The 24056-nt window shown below is 33.5% G+C and overlaps 1 protein-coding gene across 1 annotated transcript; it reads right to left on the minus strand.

Moving 5' to 3' along the window:
* Nucleotides 1-6455: 6455 nt before the first annotated feature.
* Nucleotides 6456-20007, minus strand: LOC128555676 (uncharacterized). The gene is made up of 2 exons (XM_053538756.1): nt 19756-20007; nt 6456-8581 (listed from the first exon to the last, which is right to left on the minus strand). Exon 2 carries the CDS (start codon nt 8559-8561, stop codon nt 6498-6500), a length of 2064 nt encoding a protein of 687 aa, XP_053394731.1. The 5' UTR covers nt 8562-8581; nt 19756-20007; the 3' UTR covers nt 6456-6497.
* Between the last annotated feature and the right edge of the window lie 4049 nt (nt 20008-24056).

Here is a 24056-nt window from a genome sequence, read left to right on the forward strand (position 1 = left end):
AAATTACAGAAAATCAGAATAATTATTAATGAAATATTTGTTATGATAAGTTATGTATGATGAGATATTAATGTCAAGTTCAGTATGCTTAAAGTACTTTTAAAGGAATTCGTGTAACATTAATTGACATAAGCTTCATTTAAATGCAAAATAAATATAAAAATATCCCGAAAAAGAAAAAAAAAACTGGCAGGCTATTAAACTGTCCGTAAATAACAAGATCCCAAGATTTATGTAAACCAAATCATTTCTGTGCAAAATATCATCAAATCAACCATCGTTATGACTGTTGGGGCCAGCCTAAAATATCCTTGCTTTTGTCCCCCCACCTTCTTCTCCCGTTATTGTTGGAACTCCACCAGACTCAGAATTTAACTCAAGTGACTTTGAACGTATAAACACAAATCACAAGTGGAGAAATGCAGTTTGAAAAAGAACCTAAGCAGATTTATATAGAAAACTTAGAAAACGAGAGTTGAAATTCAATTAGAAAGAGAAGAAAAAATTCTTGATAGGTCAGTCATTTGATCATGACTGATCATGAATCTGTCTGAATCTAAGACAGACTTGTCCATTTCTGATCATTCTCAGCTGTCAAGATCGCAGCTTATCAAGGAACAATATAATGATCCTGAGATTTAATCCTCTTTCGAAAGGCTTCAAGTCAAGATGTAACTTTAGAAGTTCCAGTCTGTAACTGCAAAAAGAGTGAGATTTTACTGAGAAAATGACGACCGTCTTAAGTCCCTTCTGTCAATGTTTTGGTTGTTAACCGCCAAATACAAGTAATTTTGTCATATCTCGAAGAAGTAATAAATTAGCCCACGAAATGTCCATGTCCATAATTTAGATGAAGAAGAAATCTAATCATTTTTATTGGCCTGACCTTAAAATAGATGTTTCTAGATGTTGTAAATCTTGCAATACATGGTAAGAATACAAAACCAGGCAATCTCCAATACTCCTTTACAGCATGTTCCTTTTATTGTTATTAGTGCAGACAATTTCTGTTTTAAATTGCTTCTCATTAACGCTGAATGAATTATTTATATGTGGATTATATTTAATAGGTGCAATCATTCGTCATTTAATTTTGTTTTACTTTAACTTAATCTGCTCACCAATATACACTGTAGACTTGCTGTCTGTTAAACAGCAAAGCAGAACAGACCTAGTATGACAGACTCTTTTATAGCCCGGACATCCACAAATACACTGTAATTCTTTTTTATCACCTTAATTCTTTACCATTAATTATGCGTTCGCTTGTCAAATTTTACAGAAGTGTGTAAATTACTGGCAAGAATTGAAAAGAACAAGTGTGTCAGACTGGAAGAATGCATGTGTTAGCCCCGGTCTCATTTGTTGTTTCCAGTTAAAAGAGAGACAATGAGAAAAATCTCCTTAGGAAACGCCCAGATGGCAGCGAAAATACGTCACCTGGCCGTATTTATCTACCTGTTCCATAAATATCTTACAAAGGCGCAGTGTTGGATTCTGTGAAAGCTTTGACAGTTATGAAATATAAGAGAAATGTTTCCCAAAATATCGTAAAAGAGAACCTGAGGATTCAAAAACTTTAGAAAACAATATTGGATGATTGACCATCTTGTTGCAAACAAATAATAAGGTATACTACATCAATGTCTTCTTTCAGCTCATAAAGACTGATTAATTTCTAAGAGCACCTGCTCCCTGAATTCCTTATTATGCCAAAAATAAATATTCACATTCTTTTGGCGCCTGACTTAACCGTTAATCAATGAAAGGCAGATGTTACAGAGAAATAAAAACATCCACTAATTGTTCCCAAGAAGATTTGAAGAATAAACTATTTTGTTGTTGTGATAAAACTTACAAAAATCGATGTAGTCTATTAGCAAAGGTTTTTACTCTAACCGCCCATGACTGTAAATTGTGATACACTGGTTTAAAGAAAGTTTCTAGTGTTAGTTTTGTTTTGTTTTGTTTTTGGTGAATAGAATACAAGGGTGGGTCTTCAGCTTTTGTTTTATGTCGAATCCAAATACATATTTTTACACATTTTTATTTAAGAAATAATTTATAGCAAAATAGTGCTTTAACACTATCTATGCACGATTGGCGGTTGTACGTCGGGCGTAATAATTTCACCAGGGCGCCCGAGTGAAATTATTTGTACGACGTATTACCGCCCGAGTGTATAAATAGTGTTAAAACACGGTTTTGGTATAAATTATTTCGATTCTAATATGTTTTTAATCTAAAACAGTAGATAAATTATAGGAGCGCTCTTTCTCAGTCGCAACAAAAATAGTGACGTCACCGCACGTTAACGTGACGTCATTCTAGCGTAAGAGTGTTTTAACTGAGAAAAGCATATTAGAATTTAAAATTAGCTTCGCTTTAATTCATTTTTGTTTGACATCCAATATTAGAGACGTCAACCAAGAAAAACAAAATGTTTTGTAACGTTGATCTTAAGTTTATACATGCTGTACATTTTCAGTTAGATACTCTTTTAAAAAATCAGAAGGAAAAATATGACCAGGTACTATATTAACCAGTTCCGCTTTTACAAAGCATTAATTTTCCTTTAATAAATCGTGTGTAATCAAAGGGTGTGACATCTCTGTAATTTCTCTGATAAACAATTGTCTATTTTTGTGAAATCGTCAAGGGCATTATCATCTTTGGCAATGAAACGATACGTTAGACCTACTGAGGAGAAGACATATGGACTCGCACAGAGCAAACGTTTAAACACCATATATAATATAATTTACTCATTTTAAAGCCTATTTTGTCAAAATATTTGACACATTTTTTGCATGTGTCAAAGTTGCATGTGTCAAAGAGTCTAAATTATATAAGAATCTTGATATCGGCAGACTTTATAAGCCAGAAAAAAGACAAGTTATTATTTAATTATCACAATCCTGCTTCAAAAGCAATAAAAAACAGTTAAGAAGACACAAATCTAAATACCACAGAAAAAGAGTCTATTACGTAACTAATGGGATAGGTCTTAAAATACACCAAACATGTTTGACTTTTGCTTATTTTGTTTCGAGAAAAGTAATTTTAAGAGGTTCTCAATTGCACTAATGTCTGACAACCACTTCGTTTCCAATATGTCTTTCTAGGGTAGTTAAGTCGTGGCCTTAGAATATTACCAAAAGATTCATCAGGCTAACACACATTTTATGATACATATTCACTTATTAAGGAAGCGTACAACATTTACACGCATTTTGTTTATATTTTTGACTGCAAGGGTCTTGTTACTGATCGTTGATTTTATCTTTATTGAATTCATCAAATTAGTAAAGTCTGCAAGTGTAAGTTAGGTAGCATGATTCCGGGCTAAAGTGTTCCAAACCTCGAGTATACGTCCTTCGTTCGAATGTGTTCCAAACCTCGAGTATACGTCCTCGGTTCGAATGTGTTCCAAACCTCGAGTATACGTCCTCGGTTCGATTGTGTTCCAAACCTCGAGTATACGTCCTCGGTTCGAATGTGTTCCAAACCTCGAGTATACGTCCTCGGTTCGAATGTGTTCCAAACCTCGAGTATACGTCCTCGGTTCGAATGTGTTCCAAACCTCGAGTATACGTCCTTGGTTCGATTGCTTAGATGTTTGATCATTTTTACTTCATAGCAATATTTATTTGTATCCGTCCAATGCCACAGTCAAATTTGAATTGGTTACCAAAACTACAGAAAAGGCCTCCTACGTTTGATCGTCAAACTGTATGAAAGGGAAATCCGATTTACATAAGTGCCTCGTTTCATCGCCAAACTGTCGAAACGAGAATCCTATTTTAGTTGTTTTGACAGTAGCCTCTTTTAGTTGATTAGTTTGACAACAAGGGGTCCATTATACATAAGCTGGCACGTTTGATTGTCAAACTATTTTTAGGAAAAGAGGCCAATTTCACATAAATTTTTACGTTTGATCGTCAGTTCCACACCAAATAAGAATGTTTCAGCGCCTTTTGTGACAGGTTTTAACTTAGCCTATTCCAAATATTTGTTTTTCCGCATGCCTAAGGATACAATTATTTGCTTTTAGTGTTTTATAACTATTTTCTTCTATTTTTGTTTATTTTGACTTTTTTATTCGTTCCCGTATTCGTTCCCAAAGTATATCTTGAGTTCAAAGGTCAACTATTATTGTCTTCCACTCAGTTTCAAAATGGTTGCGGACCCCCTGAATATCGTAAGATGATTGCATTTTTTTAAGGTTAAGCAGTTCTCATCTGTAATTCCTTTAATTGATGAAGTAACAATTTTCATTCTGCATGTAAAAAGTAAATAGAATCGTTTCGAAAGACGCTTTCTTGTTCACGTTCACAAAATGTTAGATTAGGAACAAAGTGAGCGCTAATAAACAAGCTATTAACAGATGTACAATCTTAAAAGATCAAATAACATTATTCCGAAAGAGTATTTTATTACTTGATTTAAAATGTCAGTAGAACGTTAGAATTTTTTTTTCGTTTGATGGCAACATTTATTTCATTGAATTCGGAATGCCCCTTGACAACACTGTTCTACTAAGAATAGGAAATGCCGCGTGGTTATTTAATTCAGGATTTTGGAAGGTCGATAGTATATTTTAGATACTTCATATTTGGTAAGTACCGGGTGCACTTTTTTAACCGCAGAATATAGAAAGTTATAATAATAAAGTCTGTAAAAAGATCCTTTGGAAGCAAGGAATGCAACCAAGAAGAATAATAGCAGATTCGGTTTGATTGAGTCTGTTCATGAGAGGTAATGAAATGTGCAACACCTCTCACGCCCTCTAGCACCGGCTTAAGCGGAACTCTATTACACATATGTTGAATGGACTCCATGATCCCAAAGGACCAGAAAATATAACAACACTGAATCCAAGTACGGGGAGACTTTTTACAGCCGCCACACGGCACTTAAAGATTGCTGTTGTGATAGTTAATAAAAACTGTAAAAAGATCCTTTGGAAGCAAGGAATGCAACCAAGAAGAATAATAGCAAACTCGGTTTGACTGAGTCTGTTCAGCAGAGGTAATGAAATGTGCAACACCTCTCACGCCCCTAAGACCCCCAAATTACTGATACCTTTGCACATCACAAACTTTTTAATTACGCCTGCTTAGGGTGAGCGCAGATCTGATTTATAGATCCTGTATGGATCACCGAACGAGCGTATGTTCTGCCTTACTATCGGATAGAAAACATTGTTTCTGAAATCTTTCGTATCCGAACTCTTATAGATATGGAGAAATTGGTAGTACTTACGCCGTCACATAACTGAAAAAAAAAACCAACATTTTATTTGTTGTCACTAATATCATCTCAAAACTTTGCGATTCAATGTTTTGATAACCGTTATATATTTGTTTGACTCTAACAGTAAAAGTGAATCTGCTAAAAAATGTTTTAAAGTAATATTTACTCATTTCATCAACCTGTTAAAAGAGATATCTAGAGATTTCCAAACGTGTTGCACTATCTGTATTGATTCTGTTAAAAGCCCGCTATGTCCGTATAATAAAATATCATAGAAACGCTGTAGAAATTTACACTGATTTCATTATGTAAATATGATCACCGTTGATAAAAAAAAATGTTGTATTTACTTAACCATTAATTTGGCAACAGTTACATTTGTAACTTAAAACAATGTACATGTTTATTCTAAATTCGCATAGCATATCATTAAAAGAAATAATTAAATAACAAAATTACTGTTACTTAAAATGTTCATGAGTTATATGGTATGACAGAAAGTAAGTGTCATCGCAGCTGATGGAACTTGGGTACACTCATCTGAACCTGTGAGAAAGGTTGGGAACAAACTTTAGACAATCAGTCATGGCAAATAGTCAATAATTTCAAAACGCAGTTTAATATGCCAGAATGTGACGGGATGGTACTACTGTGGTACTGTATTGAAAAACTTAAATGCTCTACCAAAAACGTCGCCCCGTCACAGGTTTCAAACATGTTCGACTGTTTACAGTAAAGTTTTGAAGTCTGACAAAGTTATTGTGCCATCACATCCTCCTTATTCCCCCCAGACATGGCACCATGTGTCGTTTGTCTCTTTCCGAAATTCTGGTCAAGCACTCGGTTCTGCTGTTCATTAGGACTTCCTGAGTTGTAGTATACCAAAGTCAGCCCAACGTGTCACTTTCTGGAAATTGATTCTTAGACTATAATTACGCATTTCTAACCACGTGGAGTACTTTGCGGGTATGGAATGTAAGATGCACCAATACACGATATATTTCGAACGTCCTTCACATTCACATTCTATATCGACTAACATACAGATTTACCGACTATTTTAATCTGAATTGTATTCAAGTGTGATTTTAAGTATATATGAATAAAACCTTTAGGTTCCTGTCGCCAAGAGAATATGGACATATCAGGAACATTTTAAAGAAAATATAAAAAGAACGCAATTATATAAGAATGTTTTATTTTCGTTCTCAATGAAACGCTGAAAAAGGTAGAAAAATAATTTAATTTGCTAATGAAATAGTTGTAAATATGTTAGAAACCATACAAATAATATAAATAATGAGATTTAAATAAATGGTAGACGATGATGATACAAAGGTATTCATGGCCTTGTCAGAGTGATCGTTCTGAGCGACTTTGTACACACTGGACGGCGATGTTGTCTGATGGTTCTGATGGCGATGTTTGTGAGTACTTTTAGCACTTTTATTTATGTCAGTTTCATGAGTTTTACTGTAACGCTCACTTATATAAGCATCTTGCAATGGTTTAAAACGGGCTTGAGCAGTAGTTTTTGGTTTGTGTAAATCAACAGCAGGTGTTGTTGTTTCTACGTTTCTACAAGTTTGAATCTCAGGAGTTACAATCATGTCAACTGTAGCATTACGAATGCCAACATTGACGTACGTCCATGTAAATTGATCACATTCTCCCGACGGCAATAGAATAACACGTCCTGGTTCTACGTCAGACAATATTAAGCAGCTGGTGTTCTGAAAATGCAGCCTGTTTTGCAACAAGATAATACGTTCCCAGTATTTGCTGTCTATTACACCTATACAATTAAAGTCTTGAAACTGATGTTCTGTAAATGGGCAGTTTTCATACTGTAGCTGAATATGAGATTGCTCCTGGCAGATTTTGAACAATCGACCAGCACATGTACCACCAGTCTGAAAAGTAGCATTAAATAAATAACTTGCATCCAATGGACATTGAATTTCAGTAACTGGTTTAGATTTTGTTACCATAGGTTTGAATGCATTATTGAATGTGCGGAATGTGTCTCCAACAGGTTCGGGGTCACCATAAAAATTGTCTGTGTTACATATATCTGACCATATATTTTCGTGACCTGTCGGCAAGGGCCAAATTTTGCTTTGACTTAAGGCAAAACCATAAACATTTGAACTTATTCGCTGAAATGCAGCACACGTGTAACGTGGCCGACATCCATTATTGAAAAATGAAACTGTCGTAAAGCGTTTTGTTTTTCGTGAAGGAGGAGAATCAGGAAATGTCACACAACTGAATGTTCCTACCCGCTCGTATGTTAACCGCGATCCTGATACATTGACAGTACTTTGTCCAAATGCATCATTCAGAAACCATTCTCCACGAATCTTTCTCGGATAATCACAAGATGTTGGATACACATTAGGGTCACATTGCCCACAAGATCTTAAACACTGAGACGTGAAGTAATCAGTGCATGGGAGCCTGTTGCAACCATTATGTTCATCTAGGCACAGACTGTTCTGACTGACCAATTCTAGTTCCAAATTGTAATATAGACTGTCTTTTTCTCCACTGCAGGTCAGGTCGACGTATAATATCATAATAGTTTTTCCGTCAAATATTCGCCTTGCTGGTATACGAAGGCACCAAAACTTGCCAGAATCTAGAGTTCTTAAAATTGTAAGTACGTCGCCATCTTGCCTCCATGATGTCACGCAAAGTGCTTGCTCTCTTTGACTCATGGGAAGATCACCTATACAATGGTTTGTTCGAAAATCAATAGTTATTCCTTCACCTTTGTGACATTCACTTTCAAATCTCATTGGTAGATCCATGAAATTACACGGATGATCAGTCCCTGTATTGTCTTTTATTTTCATATTATATCCACCAGAAAACGGACACGTTTGGAATTCTTTTTTAGATTTTTCAAATGAAACAAGCGGCCATGTGTCAAGTTTTAATAATCTGTCTTCACACAAAGATGATGAGATTTGCTCTGAAATGCTCGAGTATTTTAACTGTATGACTGATTCACTTCTTTTAATGAACATGATGCACGAGTATGTTTGATTTTCATGGATAAGTATGTATTTGTTGACATCATTCATTTGATAACATCTGTCCTCCCATTCGTCCGTTATATAATTTAATTCCGTATTTTCTTGTTGGTACTCCATAATATTCTCCCGGAAGTAGATAGCCATGCGCGTAGAACGACGGATGTTTTTATGCCACGTGGTACCTTGGAGATATTTCGGGAAAACGCAACAGTAGGCCACTGAAAGGCATATTACACAAATTAGGCTGGTGACTTCTTGTTTCATGTTGGAGCGTCAGATTCAAACTACAAATAAACCAACAAAATCAATTATATCATCAAAAATTTCAACTGTTGGTCAAATACGTTTAATACATGTACATACATATTCTATTCAGTTGAAAGTTCTTACTTTTAGAATCTTTATTCGTTCATAATTATTATAATATATGCACACTTACAGCTATTTCGTGTAATGGAAGAAAATAAACAGTTTTCAGAAATAGCATGCTGAATAAGAGTTAATGCACGCAGAAAGTAGGTAGCACATTCATAAACGTTACAAATCCACGGCGTAAAATTTTATATAAATGTTTTAATTATTCGGTCTTAGTGCAGTTGTAATATTTTCATTATCATATTGTTTTGGATACAACATGAAAGGTGTTCACAACTTAAAACTAGTGTGTATATGTTGTCAGCCGCTGTATACATGTGTACATTTTCACGTCCCCTTATTTCTGTTTTGGCGGTTGCATTGTTTGAATGTTGCTTTTTCTGTTTCGCGATTTCTTTTTTTTTTTTTTTGTTATAGAGAACATTTGATGGAAAGCTTCTATTATAGAAATCATTTGCCAAACTACATTGTTATATTCTTTTTCTGAAAACATCTTTATTTATTATATACCTATATAAATTATGTCAACAATTTGGAATGTATTTCACATGTAAATATGACCAGGCAGAAAAAAATTCCGTATTGTACCTTTTGGATTGTATGTTGTCGGACTACTTTCATTAAATATGCATGAGCTGACACAGCTATATAAATAGCGCACACAAAAACATTACTCATTTCATTTTAACATCGACAAACATTTAAGATTTCATTCGATTACAAATAAACAAACAAAAAGGCGGAGGTATATATTTAAAGGGTCATTACAACAGTAGCTAGATCTGGGATTTTGTATTCGGCTAAGGACGGATCAAACTCAAACTCGGCGCATGCGCGCCTCGTGAGATCCGATCTGGCAAAGTCTACTCTAGCCGAATACAAAATCCCAGATCGAGCTACTGTTACAATAATCCTCTTATATTGTTAAAGTGAAGAAAAAATACCTAATGTATCCATGCTTTGCCTTTGTCTCATTTATGCAGACGACATAAGATATGAACTATTTCTTTAGATAATCTCACATACATAGTTTTCCCATTTCGCAACAGTAACAAATGTTTGAATTTGAATGATTCAATGTTTCGATCAAAAAATCTTTGGATTATATTAGGACTATATACTATAAAATTAACGCTGAAACTAATCAAGTTGAGTCTATAGTAACATAAGCATGCAACTCCAGACTCAATAATTTGCAACATGTAAAATAAGGTACAATAAGTTATGTTCAAAATAACACATTTCTAGGGCGTGGGAAAATGTGGAAGTAACTTATGTAACGATATTAATCGATGGATGCATGGAAATATTGAAAACATTTAAAATCGTAATCATCATTTATGTAAATACATGTAGTAATTGATACCTGCCAAGGGGTCGCAAATAAGATATTTGTATTGCAAAGGACTCAAAGAAATCGCAGATAGATACTAGGTGTTAACACAATGACAATGAAATTAACTTTATTGCCATGGAAACTTAAGTTTAAAGTAGTAAGGTAACCATCTAATCAGAATGAAATTATGTTGTAAAATTGATTTCATTTCAATAACCTGCTCCCGTATCATTTTACGCATTGAAATCCTGATTTAATAGTGTAATATGCTTTTCATTAAATCCATTTCTCGTCCTTACACCTAAGATTAATTGAAACCATAAATTATCATTTATATCAAATTTAATTATCTTATCATAACAACAAAAATATAAAAGGATATAGAAGGGCAGATGGCTGTTCACCTGTCCAACTTAATGCAATAGTTTACTGTTTACTATTCAAGAGGTCTTTGCTAACATAAAGTATTTGTTTGAATATAGTCAGACATTTGCAACGCAAAACTATTTTGAACTTTACATGCATATCCATATTAGGGGGACATACGACGCTGAACAGGTTTTCGTTAACGTCTACATCGAACATAAATTTTTAGTATTGAGTATCGGAATCGCTGCTCACTCGTTCCCTGATAAAGGTCAATTGTGTTGATGGGCTATCGCAATTTCCTTGCCTACAATTAAGCATACGCTTGGTAATACCTCTCAGAGTCAAAACCAGCAATTAACATTTCTCAATTTGGTTTATTGCATCTAACCCGCGGACAGTCATCGTTTCGACACGTCTTCTGAGAATACAATATGCTTGAAGGAATTGTTAATCTAGGACGAATACACTTTATTCTTTTGCCGGAACCTAATTAACTATGGCATATTAAGGAGACTATAGGAATTCTCGTAAATTAGCTGAGAAGCACGGTCAGTATGTTCGCATTTTACTACAGTTGTTTCTTAGAAAGACACTGGTAGCAATATTCATTTGAAGTGCAAGAAAATCACAGTCATTTACATATCCTTGCAGCGAGTACTATGTGTTTTTTTTTCACGGAGCCAAATAACCAACCTTCATGGTGAAAACTTATTAGTTAATATTTGTCATTATACGTAAAATATGCAAGGCAGTGCTTAACGCTGTCTCTATAATTGTTCTTTTTGTAAAATATTCATTTAAAAATTAAAGTATAAATTCAACACATAGTAACAAGTAACTTTGTGTAAAATGGAAATTTAATCAACTTTGAAATTCAAGTTGATTGAAAAAAGTCAACCTGAACAATTCATGTGCATTTTTTCTATTTTCATTATGCGTCCTCGCGTAAATTGTTCGTGAACTTCGATGTTTTTTATATAATCAGATGAGTTATATAATCTAGTACTCGTTGCTGTTTTAGGTATATGATTATAACAACTCTTTTAACTGCAATTTAAAATTCCTTACGTCTTTAATAGTACGCTCTTGTGCTAAATATAGGTTTAGTCCAGACAATATTATAACATATAAAAGCACAAGGTTGGTGTTTAATACGTCTATGTTAATATATCTTCTCACCAAATACAGTAACGTATAAAGTAGCGTACAAACTCCCCTCAGCGATTACCTCCCCTTATGGTACATTATACTGAACGCAAGGGAAGATAACCGCAGTGAGGAGCTTGAGTAACGTAATGTTTCAACAAATATTAGTTTCTATAGCCATTTATTGGAAGAAAGTATGACCCGGAGTAAGTTACAAAATCTTCTAATGAAGTTTGATATAAACAAGGTATAAATTGTGACTCATTTTTTTCTAGATTTTTACAGCTTTGCCATATAGACAGAATTCTCAACATATTTCAATATTATCAAAATAAGAGTTATCAATATATTGACTTTTGAGTCCATTTAATTGTCAGCTGGATTCCTTTCTATCTACATTACCTATATGAACATCGATTCTTGAATGTGGCATTTAGGCATTATTTGAATTGTTGAGTCCATTTTAGCATAAAGTGCAAATGTCTTCGGGAGGTAGTAGCCGGTGACTAAATTGCTAATATAAATAAGTACATATTTTCAATTATCGGCCTGTCCTTTTTGTATTGAAGAATGTTGTTACTGCTAACGTGACGATAGATATTCAGCATCCATAGAGATCAAAACCATCATCATTAATATTTGTTAGCTCATTTTTCACTTAAAAAGTAATGTCAGGATCTTATAGAGAGACAAGCTGACAAATGCTCGTAAATGTATTTCTGAACGCATTTTTCTCATTGATATAATCACACTGCTATTTTTGTTCGAAGGCAAACTGATTTTGATAACTTAGTTTGCATCCTTAATTTATTTACTGTTAAAACACGCTGCCTTTAGTCCTGATGCAATATTTTGTTATTTAAGGTATTTACATTGTTTTTGTAGCTTCATTTAAGAAAGAATGTATTCAAAAAAAAAGATTTTTCGTTCAATAAAATCATCGTGCGTAGCAATTATATCCTGTTGGTGTATAATGTGATATAATAATACGCATCTAAACGACAAAGAATGATTCTATTCAAGAGAAAATCACTGTTTGACATATATTATTTCAATTCTAACACGATATCAAGAATAATTATGTACACCCTTGTCGACAACCATCAAATATTTGCCTGTTTTATGCGGTTTTCTTTTCAAGGGGCTATGACATTTAGCGTTATGACTTAATAATTACGGCATATTGCATAAAAGCACACAATTTCTGTTTAATTGGAAAACTAATCGGGTCGTGTTAAAATCAGTTTGTTTTTTTTTAGAAATAACAATATGAAACTATTTCCCAAAGCATAAAAGATTTATAAGAAGATCAGATCTGTCTGTTTTAGAGGAAGAACATTTTTTTTGATATCACGAACAAGATATATAGCTGTAAGTACAGCTGATTAATTTGAATTGTTAACTGGAATTCAGCAAAGAGGCTACAGTGGTACCACGGTGAATACTTCTTCATGCAAAGGTCTGAGTTCTACATATTTCATGAATATTTGATAATAAATTAATTGTACATATATGCCACACAGTTCCACATATTCTGTCATAATACTTGATTGTTTAAATCCGTTTTTCGGCGACGCCGTCTAAATTCGTTTTCGTTTTCCTATGCCACGTGACTTCAGTTTGCAAATCAAACTACTTGATAACGCATTATAGATAATTTATCAAAACGGAAGATTTATGCAACACTCTGCCTGATTGGACGAGAGTGTCAATTTCTTTCACTCTGTTGACTGTGCTACGCTGAGTGAAATGTAGACAAAGCGTTTATCCTAAACGACGCTGCTCACAGTTTTAAAGCCAACTTTGGCTCAGTATATTTAGCAAGAATATTGATATATCTCAAAATGATAAGTAAGTTTAATAAATATGATAAAAACCTGTTCAAATACCAACATATATCAAATTAAAGAAAGAGCTGAATACGGTCTGCGTATCACATGAATAAGGGTGTGATAAGAGTCTTTTATGTAGAGAAGTGCTTTTTAAAAGATTTTCCTTGTTACAATTGTCGTCTGTATATGAAAAGGTTTCTTGCTTTTGTGACTTATTCAGTTTGCATATTAAAATGAATACTTGTTTGCTTTGATATATTATTATCTAACTGATTTGTTATATATGAATATTTTTTTTTAGTATTGTATGCAAGTATTGAACTCAGTTGAAATCTGTTTCATTATATATATGCTATATAATGACTGAATCTCATTTTACACTGAAATGAAGGTACGTTGCATACAGTTTATCTATGTGATATAACTACGGTCAAACTTTGCTTATGCGGTCATAATTTGCTTATGAAACAGAAATATTGAAATAATAACAATTGTATGTTTTGCTTGACCTTCACTTTTTATAGGTGTGACGTCATTGACCAAAGATTCACGAATAGCGAATATGCATTTGTTAAAGCGGGATCAGTTGGCCTATTTTAGAAATAAATAAAAATGATAAATAAAAAAATTCTTTAATTGATTTTTTTCTCATGTATTCTAATCAAACTTGATTTGTAGCATCTTTATTAGGCCCGCAGCCAACTTTGTTCAGCTGGGACATTTAACCCCTTTTAGGGGCTGCTAGAGCTAAAACTAGAAATGCCTTTATACAGCGTCTCATGAACAGCTTGGTGGATCTTTGTCATACTTGGTCTGGAGCATCATTATAAGGTCCTCTTCCAAATGTATTTATATATGAACTTAGGCCCTATTAGGGACCACTATAGCTAAAAGTAGATATGCCTTTCTTCGCATTAACCACTAAAATGTAATAGATTTTTATCAAACTCGATGTGTAACAATATCTTAAGTTCTCCTGCTATTTTGTTACAAATTGGGATAGGGACCAATTTAGCTAAAAATATAAACACGTTTAATGACCTCTTCTCATGAACTGCTTCATGAATCTTCATCAAACTACTGCTGTAATTATTCGTCTAAGGATAAACGAAACAAAATTGCAACCCTACGAAATCTTTGCGAAAAATTAAAAGAGAACCATTTAAATTGTTAACGTGCGGTGTTTAGTTTTGCAATTTGAAAAAATGTTAGATAAAAGATGAATGTTAGATGAAAAATTCATAAACTTCTTTCCTTATTACAATTCGCCGACCATCATTTTTAAAGATATTTCTTGTTACACATTGTATTTATTTATGTATCTTATTCATAACTTAATAGAATATTTTATGTGATATGTACAGAAATTATATTACATGTAGTCTCTTATAATTCTTTAATAGAATGGTTTTGCTCAGATTGTACACTGTAATAATATGATGTATGCAAGAATGAGACGTAATTAAAACTATTTCGTGTATTTTATATGATAAATTGATTAATGTGTTATATAAAAATTAAAACGTCAAATCCGTGCTTCATGAAATAATTGGTTTGCGCTAGGTTCTATCGCATTAATACAGTAACGCTTCATTTCCATTGACAATACAGATTGTCATTATATCTTTTTTTCTTCTTTAGTTTGCTCGAAGATACCAAATCTTTGATTCGTCAGTTCCTGTTGTTTAAAATAATACCGTATTCGATAAGTATGGAATGTATAAAGATTCCGTATGATATGGTATAGAATACATTACAATGGTTAAAATCAGCTCTATTCTACAAATTTATACACCCGGTCACGTACTCGGCCTGATTCATCTTAGTAAAGATCTGAAATAAATGGGAATGTCATACCATCCAAAAGGTAATGCTGATTATCTCAGCCGGCTTAATGATACTTCTAGCCTAATCATTGCCATTATGTTTTCACGAGGATTGACTTTTTCACATGTGGCTGAATGCATTGACCAGTGTCATCAAGTACGCGACTGATCTCCTATATGTCAATGATGTAAATAATATAATTATAACGCGGTCATGTCATTAACGATTTTACAAGGCAGTGTTTATTAGTTTATTTCAGTCTCTTCCATTTACATGCTTGCAATATGAAACATGATACATGTATATACATATATGGCCATTGAAATTTGAACTTCAAGACTACATGTTCATATAATTTCTACATATCATATCACATATCGTATCACATTTTACTATATCAAATCTATTACACATCTCACACATTTCAAATTTATTATCAAATGAGCATCATCGCGTGGCAGCCAATGCAAGGGACCTAACAAGCAATACAGACACAGATCAGCCAGCACACCCAAGTCACCAGGAACAGATCCACAACATCCTCTCACCAATCACACCGCAATTGGTGTATCTGATAAGAGAATACTGCAGTCCCCAGCAGCAGGCCACAATGTGTGCTCTCTCAGTTCACCGAAGCGCTAGGAATTATTTTATCTTATTTCTATTAAACTCGCAGCTTTTAGCTGACAGGAAACTGAAAATTAAAACGAAGTGGTAGGGATGTACTTGGAGTGAATATAGGACGTTCATGTACAATGTATGTACTTAGAAGACACTGAAATACAGAAATATGACTTAGAAATGGTACCTAAAATTTTCTAATTCGGGTTTTTAATTTTTTTTTTTTTTTTCATTGTGAAATGATAGCCAATTTACTAAGCATTTTTCCCGTTCTTAAATGATTGTAAATAAAACGTACCCGAAAAACACATTGTAATCTCTCTATTTGTATATTAAAGATTTGATGCATCTGTTGGTATTTAAAGCTCTGTTTGATTTCAAAGAAATTCGAAGTATGTCAAAACAGTTGCACAAGGTACAGCAACACGAGGGCCAAGATGGCCCTAGGTCGCTCACCTGAGAAACACACCATAACAGTGTAAACTTCTTTGACCTAGTGATTTCATGGAAATAAATATTCTGACCAATTTTCATTAAGATTGGACCAAAAATGTGGTCTCTCAAGTATTTTCTCAAATTTGACCTAGTGACCTAGTTTTTGAGCCAAGATGACCTACATTCGTATTTGACCTAGATTTGATCAAGGCAATCATTATGACTAAAATCCATCAACCTCAATTGAAAAATAAGCCTCTATCGCATACAAAACGTTTTCTTTGATTTAACCTAGTGACCTAGTTTGTGACCACAGATAACCCATATTCTAACATGACTTAGATTTCATCAAGGCAATCATACAGTCTCAATTTTATTAACATCCAGTATAAAATGCAGCCCCTATTGCTTACACCAGGTTTTTCTTTAATTTGACCGGGTTACCTAGTGTTTGACCCTAGATGACCCATATTCAAACTCCACCTAGATTTTATATAGATAAACATTCTGATTAAATTTTATGAAGATCCGATGTAAAATGCAGCCCATATTGCATACACAATGTTTTTCTTTGATTTGACATAGTGACCTAGTTTTTGACCTTCGATAACCCATATTCGAACTAGATTTTATCAAGGCAATCATTCTGACAAAAAAAAATCATGAAGATCAATTGAAAAATACAGCCTCTATCGCATACACAAGGGTTTTCTTTGATTTGACCTAGTGATCTAGTTTTTTATCCCAGATAACCCATTTTCAAACTTGACCTGGACTTCATCAAGGTCATTATTCTGACCAAAATTCATGAAGATCAATTGAAAAATCAGCCTCTTTCGCATACACAAGGTTTTTTCTTTTATGTGACCTAGTGACCTAGATTTTATTCAAGATAACCCATTTTCAAATCCTGCCTAGAATTTATCAAGATAAACATTCTGACAAAATTTCATGAAGATCAGTTCAAAAATACAGCCTCTCGCAAACACAAGGTTTTTCTTTGATTTGATCTAGTGACCTAGTTTTTGACCCCAGATGACCCATTATTAAACTTAGCCTAGATTTCATCAAGGTTATCATTCTGACAAAATTTCATAAAGATCAGTTGAAAAATACAGCCTCTATCGCATACACAAGCTAAATGTTGACAGAGACAGACGACAGACAGACAGACGCCGGACATCGAGCTATCAAAAAAACTCACCTGAGCATTGCTGAGCTAAAAATGAAAGATGTAAATGAAGCCCTTCCTGCTTTCTTATTCGAACTACGTTCTTCCTGAACAGGATCCCTACACTAATGAAATAACTTGTAATTTCCCTTGCAGAAGTTAATAATAAGTTAATTATAATGTAAAGAAACAATTACAACATTTTATCATCAATATTTTCCACGCACGAATGCAGCAATGAAAACAGATGCTAATTGTTATGGGTTGCCCGGATATAATCCTATTTGAGAGGTCCCAAAAGCAGATCTTTTTAAAGTTCTCGGATTTATTTAAGTTGTGTAGATTTCTGAAGCTAATACCTTACATTGTTTGTAGCAATAAAGGCATCTTTCAAAGTGTTCAAAGCAGATTATTCTTACACTATATACTCTTACACTATTGAATCTATTAAAGCACAATTATCAAACGCAGTTAGGCAGTTTCTAAACGTGTGTCTTCAATATTACGCAGTTTAGACTAATTTACAGTACAAGATAATCTTAAAGGTTATAGTTCTATTTCAAGGCAGTATTATTACGTTTCTCTGTTTCACTCAAGTCGTGTTTAGAAAACAGTTTTAGAAATCAATTTTAAAATTCTAATATGATACAGTTCATGTCTATGCTCTTTAAAATTGACGTCAGGTCACATATTTTTGGTGCAATACAAGCACAAGGAAAGCGTGTTCTCATATCAGATCTTCTATTTTATAAAAACCGACATACGCATAATCAAAAGTATGCAACATACACGCACAAAATGTGTCCCTCTTTTATCATATTTTACACGAAATCGTGAAATTATTCCTCAGACATATAACCACTTCATCCGTTTATAATATGTATACTAGCGCAAAACAGTCATTAATCTCATGATAACTTCCGACTTTTACATTGATGGAAATTTATCAAGACCCGATTTGTTTTCCTATTAAACAAAGATGAAAATTCTGTCATATTATACAACAATTCACCGTTTGTTCCTCACAATCGTCACGTCATAATGTCAAACGTCAAACCGGCGCGCTGAAAAAGAAACCCACAGTAAACAGGCAAATATTTGGTGGGTACATACTAATCCTTGATAGCGTGTTAGAATCCCAAACAGCGGTTCCCTCGCGTATCATTCGCACCTGAACTCCAGTGATTGTATTCAATTAATTATGCTGACGTCACGCCGACGTGATATTAGCGCCATGTATGCATCTAGAAATAGCGCTTTCAAATTTGATCAAATATTTTACTTAAAAGCATGTTTAAAACGATATTTCACATTGTACATATTTCTTGATTAATTTACAAGCATACTGAGTTGGTTATTCGCTTTGCAGAATAATTCGCCATCATTTTCGCCCAAATAGAACTCTTCCGCAAGACGTATTACCATTTCCGGTCCTGGCGTGTATAAACAAAGGAGGTGACGACCTTTCATTTGGCGCCATACATACGCGAAGAAACAGTTTTATTATATTCGATCTGAATTTTACAATAAAAGACATATTAGAATCGAAATAATGTTTAGCAAAACCGTGTTTGAACACTATTTATACACTCTGGCTGTGTACGAAATAATTGCACTCGGGCTGCGCCCTTGTGAAATTATTACGCCCGACGTATATCCGCCCATCGTGTATAAATAGTGTTAAAAACACGGTTTTGCTATAAATTATTTCTTAAGTAATACTGGTCCTAGAAGCAAAAAAAAAATGCTTGAAAAACAACTTGTTAACTTCTTCATTTTTTGTTGAACTAGAAGAAAATTGTATTTAAAGATATATTCAAAGGGACTAATCCACATATTTTAGGCGAAAAATAATTTCTCTCAAATCTACATAAAAAGTTAGCACTCTGAAAGTGACTTGTGGAGTAAACTTATTGTGATAAGATTTTTTCAATATATTCTTATAAATAATCAAATAGGCCTATATTATGCATAAGGTAGTAAACCGTTGCAACGCTTTTGAAATAATGCAGGACATTTACATTCTTCTTTACCAATATCTACCTGTTTGGGATATAGTACTTCTTATATAATATTTGAAAAGATTCTACAAATGTATTCCTTTTTACGTCAAATGAAATATTGGTAGGAAGACAAATGACATAAAAAAGAGTTCCAAGGGAGGTCATAGTATCGCAAATGACAACGTTATCTAAAATATGTCGTTATAAATAAAATGGTTTTCAAGATACAATTTATAAATTACTAATTTCAAGAAAGTCAGATAAGAACGATTAATGTGCTAAAATGTAAACAAAAATATTTCCCTCTATCAAAGCAATTAAATGAATAAAAATATTACGTTACCTGTTTCGTAAACGTGAAAACTCCAATTTTCAACCTTAGTCATTTTGACAATGATAACAAATGTATCCGGTTTATTATGAAGACTGGAAACAAGTAAGTAATAACTTCAATAACATCAGTTTTATAAGGATTTTAGCAGTCAGTTTTCTACCAATACGCACGATGTGGCACCAGCGCACGCTCGGCTTTGATCAATAGAGTCAGGTATAAACCGAAGCTTTCATTGTCCTGTTCATAAATGAACGGAACTGTCCTATCGACAGTGTCTAGATGAGTGTAAGGCTTTCTGAAGTTGGTTGGAAATACCCAGGTTCCACATTGATTTCTCGGAGATCAATATTTCAAAGCGTGGGGCGGATGGTAATAATTGACCGCCGTTAAATTAAGACAATGTTAATAATGTAAGAGTATTGATTGTAAAATTGTTTGTGTTCTTGGTTAACTTATGGACAATGAAGTTACCATTTCTTCAATAACCGGTCTGAAAAAAGTTCATTTTCAGTGATATTTTAATCCCAGATATCAATGATTGTAGTGTTTTTTGTTAAATTCGGCGCAAATTAGTTAAACCTTTTTAAATGAAATATTTTTACTTTATAATAACGGTAACACTGCGAGTGTAAAATAACGGTAACCCTACCGAAGAAATTAATTTGTAATATGTTTTACGTTCGGTAAAGTCCTCAACATGACTCACGCCTTTGCAAATCTAATTAATTGAGTAATACATAACCCGGAGAGTACTGTACAAGGTACTCAATACGGAAATCAAAATATTCTATTATCATCAATTTTGAATGATTAATATTTTTTAATCTATGTCATTATATATAATTACAAAAATGGTACTGTTTAGGGGCATTATAATCGAGCCGCAGCCAGCAATTATGCAGTTTTTGCCAGCGCGCGCCCGCTATTCTGTCTATATTAATAAATGGGAGAGCTGTGCCTTGGAGTGCTTTGGCTGTCCTATATATTTGCCTAATTATTACATGTTAATCTACGACTTAACAAGTTTAGTAAACCGTTTTTCATAAGTGATAGCATCCACTCACTGGAAGATGTTCAGTCTGTTAAGGCCAGTATATTGTTTTGTTTGTTGGATTGGGTTTAGCGTCACTCCAGCACAATTAGAGGTCATACGACGACTTCCCATCTTTAGGTGGCGGAGGAAGACCTCAGGTGTCTTTCCGGGCATCATTTCATCTCGGGTGGGCACCTGGGTACAACCATCGATTTTCTGTAAGCCAGGTAGATGACTTCCTCACATGAAGAATTCTACGCCCAAACCGAGACTCGAACCCAAATCGCTGAGGGACAAGTGATTTGAAGTCAGCGGTCTTAACCACTTGGCTACGGAGGCCCTTAAATTCCTGCGCTAACGCAAGTGCCATTATTATCGATAATGACCCTGGGACCAGTTATGATAACGTGATGATAATGCAGCAAGCAATATGACATCAAGTGGATTTAATAATATTAGTCCAAATGGCTCGCTGAACAATTCAACGGTACGAAATGGACAACATGACCACATACACTTAAAATCACAGCCACTAAAATATATAATAATGTTCTCTATACAATATACATACCTAACATAATTATATATTGATGCTGCAGTTTATTCTACTAAAATCGAGCCAATGAAACTTAGTTACTTTTTGTTGTCTGCTGATAAATTTAGACATAGGTAAAGATATTAACGCTTGATATGATATAAATTTCCTCAGAAAAATAATGATCATCTGGCAACGACATTTGGGTCATCATGTACATCTTCGGGCAGTTATATCTTCATGGCTTATGGCTATCAATTATAAACCTCTAGTTAGAAGGAAATGAAAATCAAAATGCAAAAATATTCATGTTCTCAGTTTTATTGAACTGGAACTCCTCAGAATAAATAGTATTGACCATCGAGTATCCCCATTTAGAATATCATTTTGCGTGAGGTACTGTTAAATATCTGGAGGAAGGGTAAATATAAAATCTCTTTCATAACAGTACAAAAAAAAACAAATCTGTGACACGTAGAGCACACTTTGTTCAAACTGTAATCAGAATTACTTGTCAAAAAACTAGATACTAGAACCTAATTTAAAATGTGTTGAATAAGACATCACAAGTTCACATGATACAGGATTTTGCAATTCATATAACTGAAAAACGTTTTACTGAAAATTCATGCAAGAAATGCAGCAAAATGTTATTTATCAACTGTTTTATTTAAGCAATTTTGACTTTTATTAGATAATGTAAAAGTGCAATCATATTGCCGATAATTTTGATCCAGTATTTCGCTAGAATGTTTTTGACCAAACAGACGCTTACAAAACAGCTGAAAATAACATTGGTTAACTTATTTGAGCGTGGTAGCAGTATACCAAATACATCATATTTTTATTCAACAACTAAATTTGTCTAAAAACATAAAGAAGGCATACAATTTATGTGATGAAGTTGAGTGGTTCTATTCAGGTACCCTCCTGTTCCTATAAGAATGCCCAAAAATGCCCCTTTTGTCTTTCTCTACCATCAAAATCTGAAATAGTTGCCAAATGACATAAATTGTATCTATGTGGCTTTTCTCTAATCTATGACAAATAAACTGTCCTTAATAGAAGTTGAATTATTGTAAATGCACTTCGAGCGTGATCTTGAATCTATAACACCGGATTGCAACAATGTATCAATTTAGATTTCAAAAGAAGAGGTACATGTAAACTACAGATTGCTTTCATTTTGACAGTCGCATAAAAGTCGTTATGTGTTTATATAGTGTGTTTATTAGAAAACTGAAATGTGTCAGATGCGGCATAGTCTATGTCTGATATATTTGTTCCCGTAGGGTATATACCATTTCAGGTTTATACATGTACTGTTTAATAAGCGTTGTGATTTGTAGTTATTTCCGAAGTCAATTATATCTTTTTTATCAATTACATAAACATTTTATACTCAGATTTCGTCAAACAACAGCTCAACATGAAAAATCTCTTAATTAAGCAAATTCTGATTGATATGATTTCGAATGCCATAATAATTAGATATTGCTGAGAGACAAAATCATCTGCAAAAATATTTCCTTTTATTTGTTATTGCAAAAAAAGAAGAATTATGTTGCATTTGTCAGAGAAGCTACTTTGTTGGGATGCTCAAAACAGTAAAAATTATCCAGTAAATATTGTTACAGTTATTATATGAAATATGAACCTTTCCAGGTGCTTTCACAAGTCATTTTGTCTTTGATTATACAATTATCTATCAGATTTATCGAAAATTTGTTCCTTAAATTGTTCAATTTTGCTGAAGAAAATTAATAACAATTGGCAGTTGACATTTTTCCTAACTCAAAATATGATCGTTTTATTGTTATCTCTGTCAAAATTTCAAAAATGTCATTTAAAATTGGACACAAACATTAAATTATCTTATTCTTCTTTTGATAAAACTGAACAATGATAAAAATAAGACGTAAAGTCATTGAACAGATATACTTGCAATAAATCTAAAAGTTCCCATTATGAGCTATGACCATGATGCAAATAGAAGTCGAGAGACTGATGTAATTCTGTTCATATTATTTTATACCTATTTTCAATTCCTGTTACGTTACAAGGGAACATTCGTCAATAATGCATAAACCAACGTGAATATTCCAGTCATGTCAATTATGCAACGTCACAAATGATTCTATAAGCTTTCAGTTTTACTCAGCCAAGATGAAATAATGTGAATCACATATCAGTAAAAATGAAATTGTGACAATACGATCATTAGATTTGTTTAGAAAAATCTTCATTTTATTTCGTTCCTAACATCGTGTAGTATCTCCACAGCAAGGCTCCTGTCGCATGTATCAAAATGCATATGCAATTAGAAAACAACTGCTAAAATACAAAAATAGTTACCATTTGAGTGAACAAATGGCACTTTCAAATCAAATACATGTTCTTTCATATGCTTAAGTTAAAAATAATTTAATGCTACATTGAGACAACTAGTAATAACCTTTTCATTTTACAAGAAGTTCACCACGTAACCTTTTCAACAAATTTTCTGGGTATTTACGGACTAGTTATCTGATAGCGTCCGAGACAGTCCGAAACTTTCCTTAATTACACGTTCCTAGACATAATTGTATATGTATATTTTTTCTTTTAAAAGGTTATCGGAGATCGATCCTTACTAAAGATAGGGCAGACTGCTATAATTCACACTAATTAGGAACTTTGTTTCACACATTGACCTCTTGACTGGAAATTGTTTATGGTTTATATGTTTCACACATTGACTTC

This window comes from Mercenaria mercenaria, chromosome 3 (assembly GCF_021730395.1).
Source record: "Mercenaria mercenaria strain notata chromosome 3, MADL_Memer_1, whole genome shotgun sequence".
In the NCBI taxonomy this organism is placed as follows: Eukaryota; Metazoa; Mollusca; class Bivalvia; order Venerida; family Veneridae; genus Mercenaria; species Mercenaria mercenaria.

Bases quoted from the DNA above. Each gene is read 5' to 3' on its own strand.
- LOC128555676 (XM_053538756.1), bottom strand. From the start codon at position 8,561: ATGAAACAAGAAGTCACCAGCCTAATTTGTGTAATATGCCTTTCAGTG.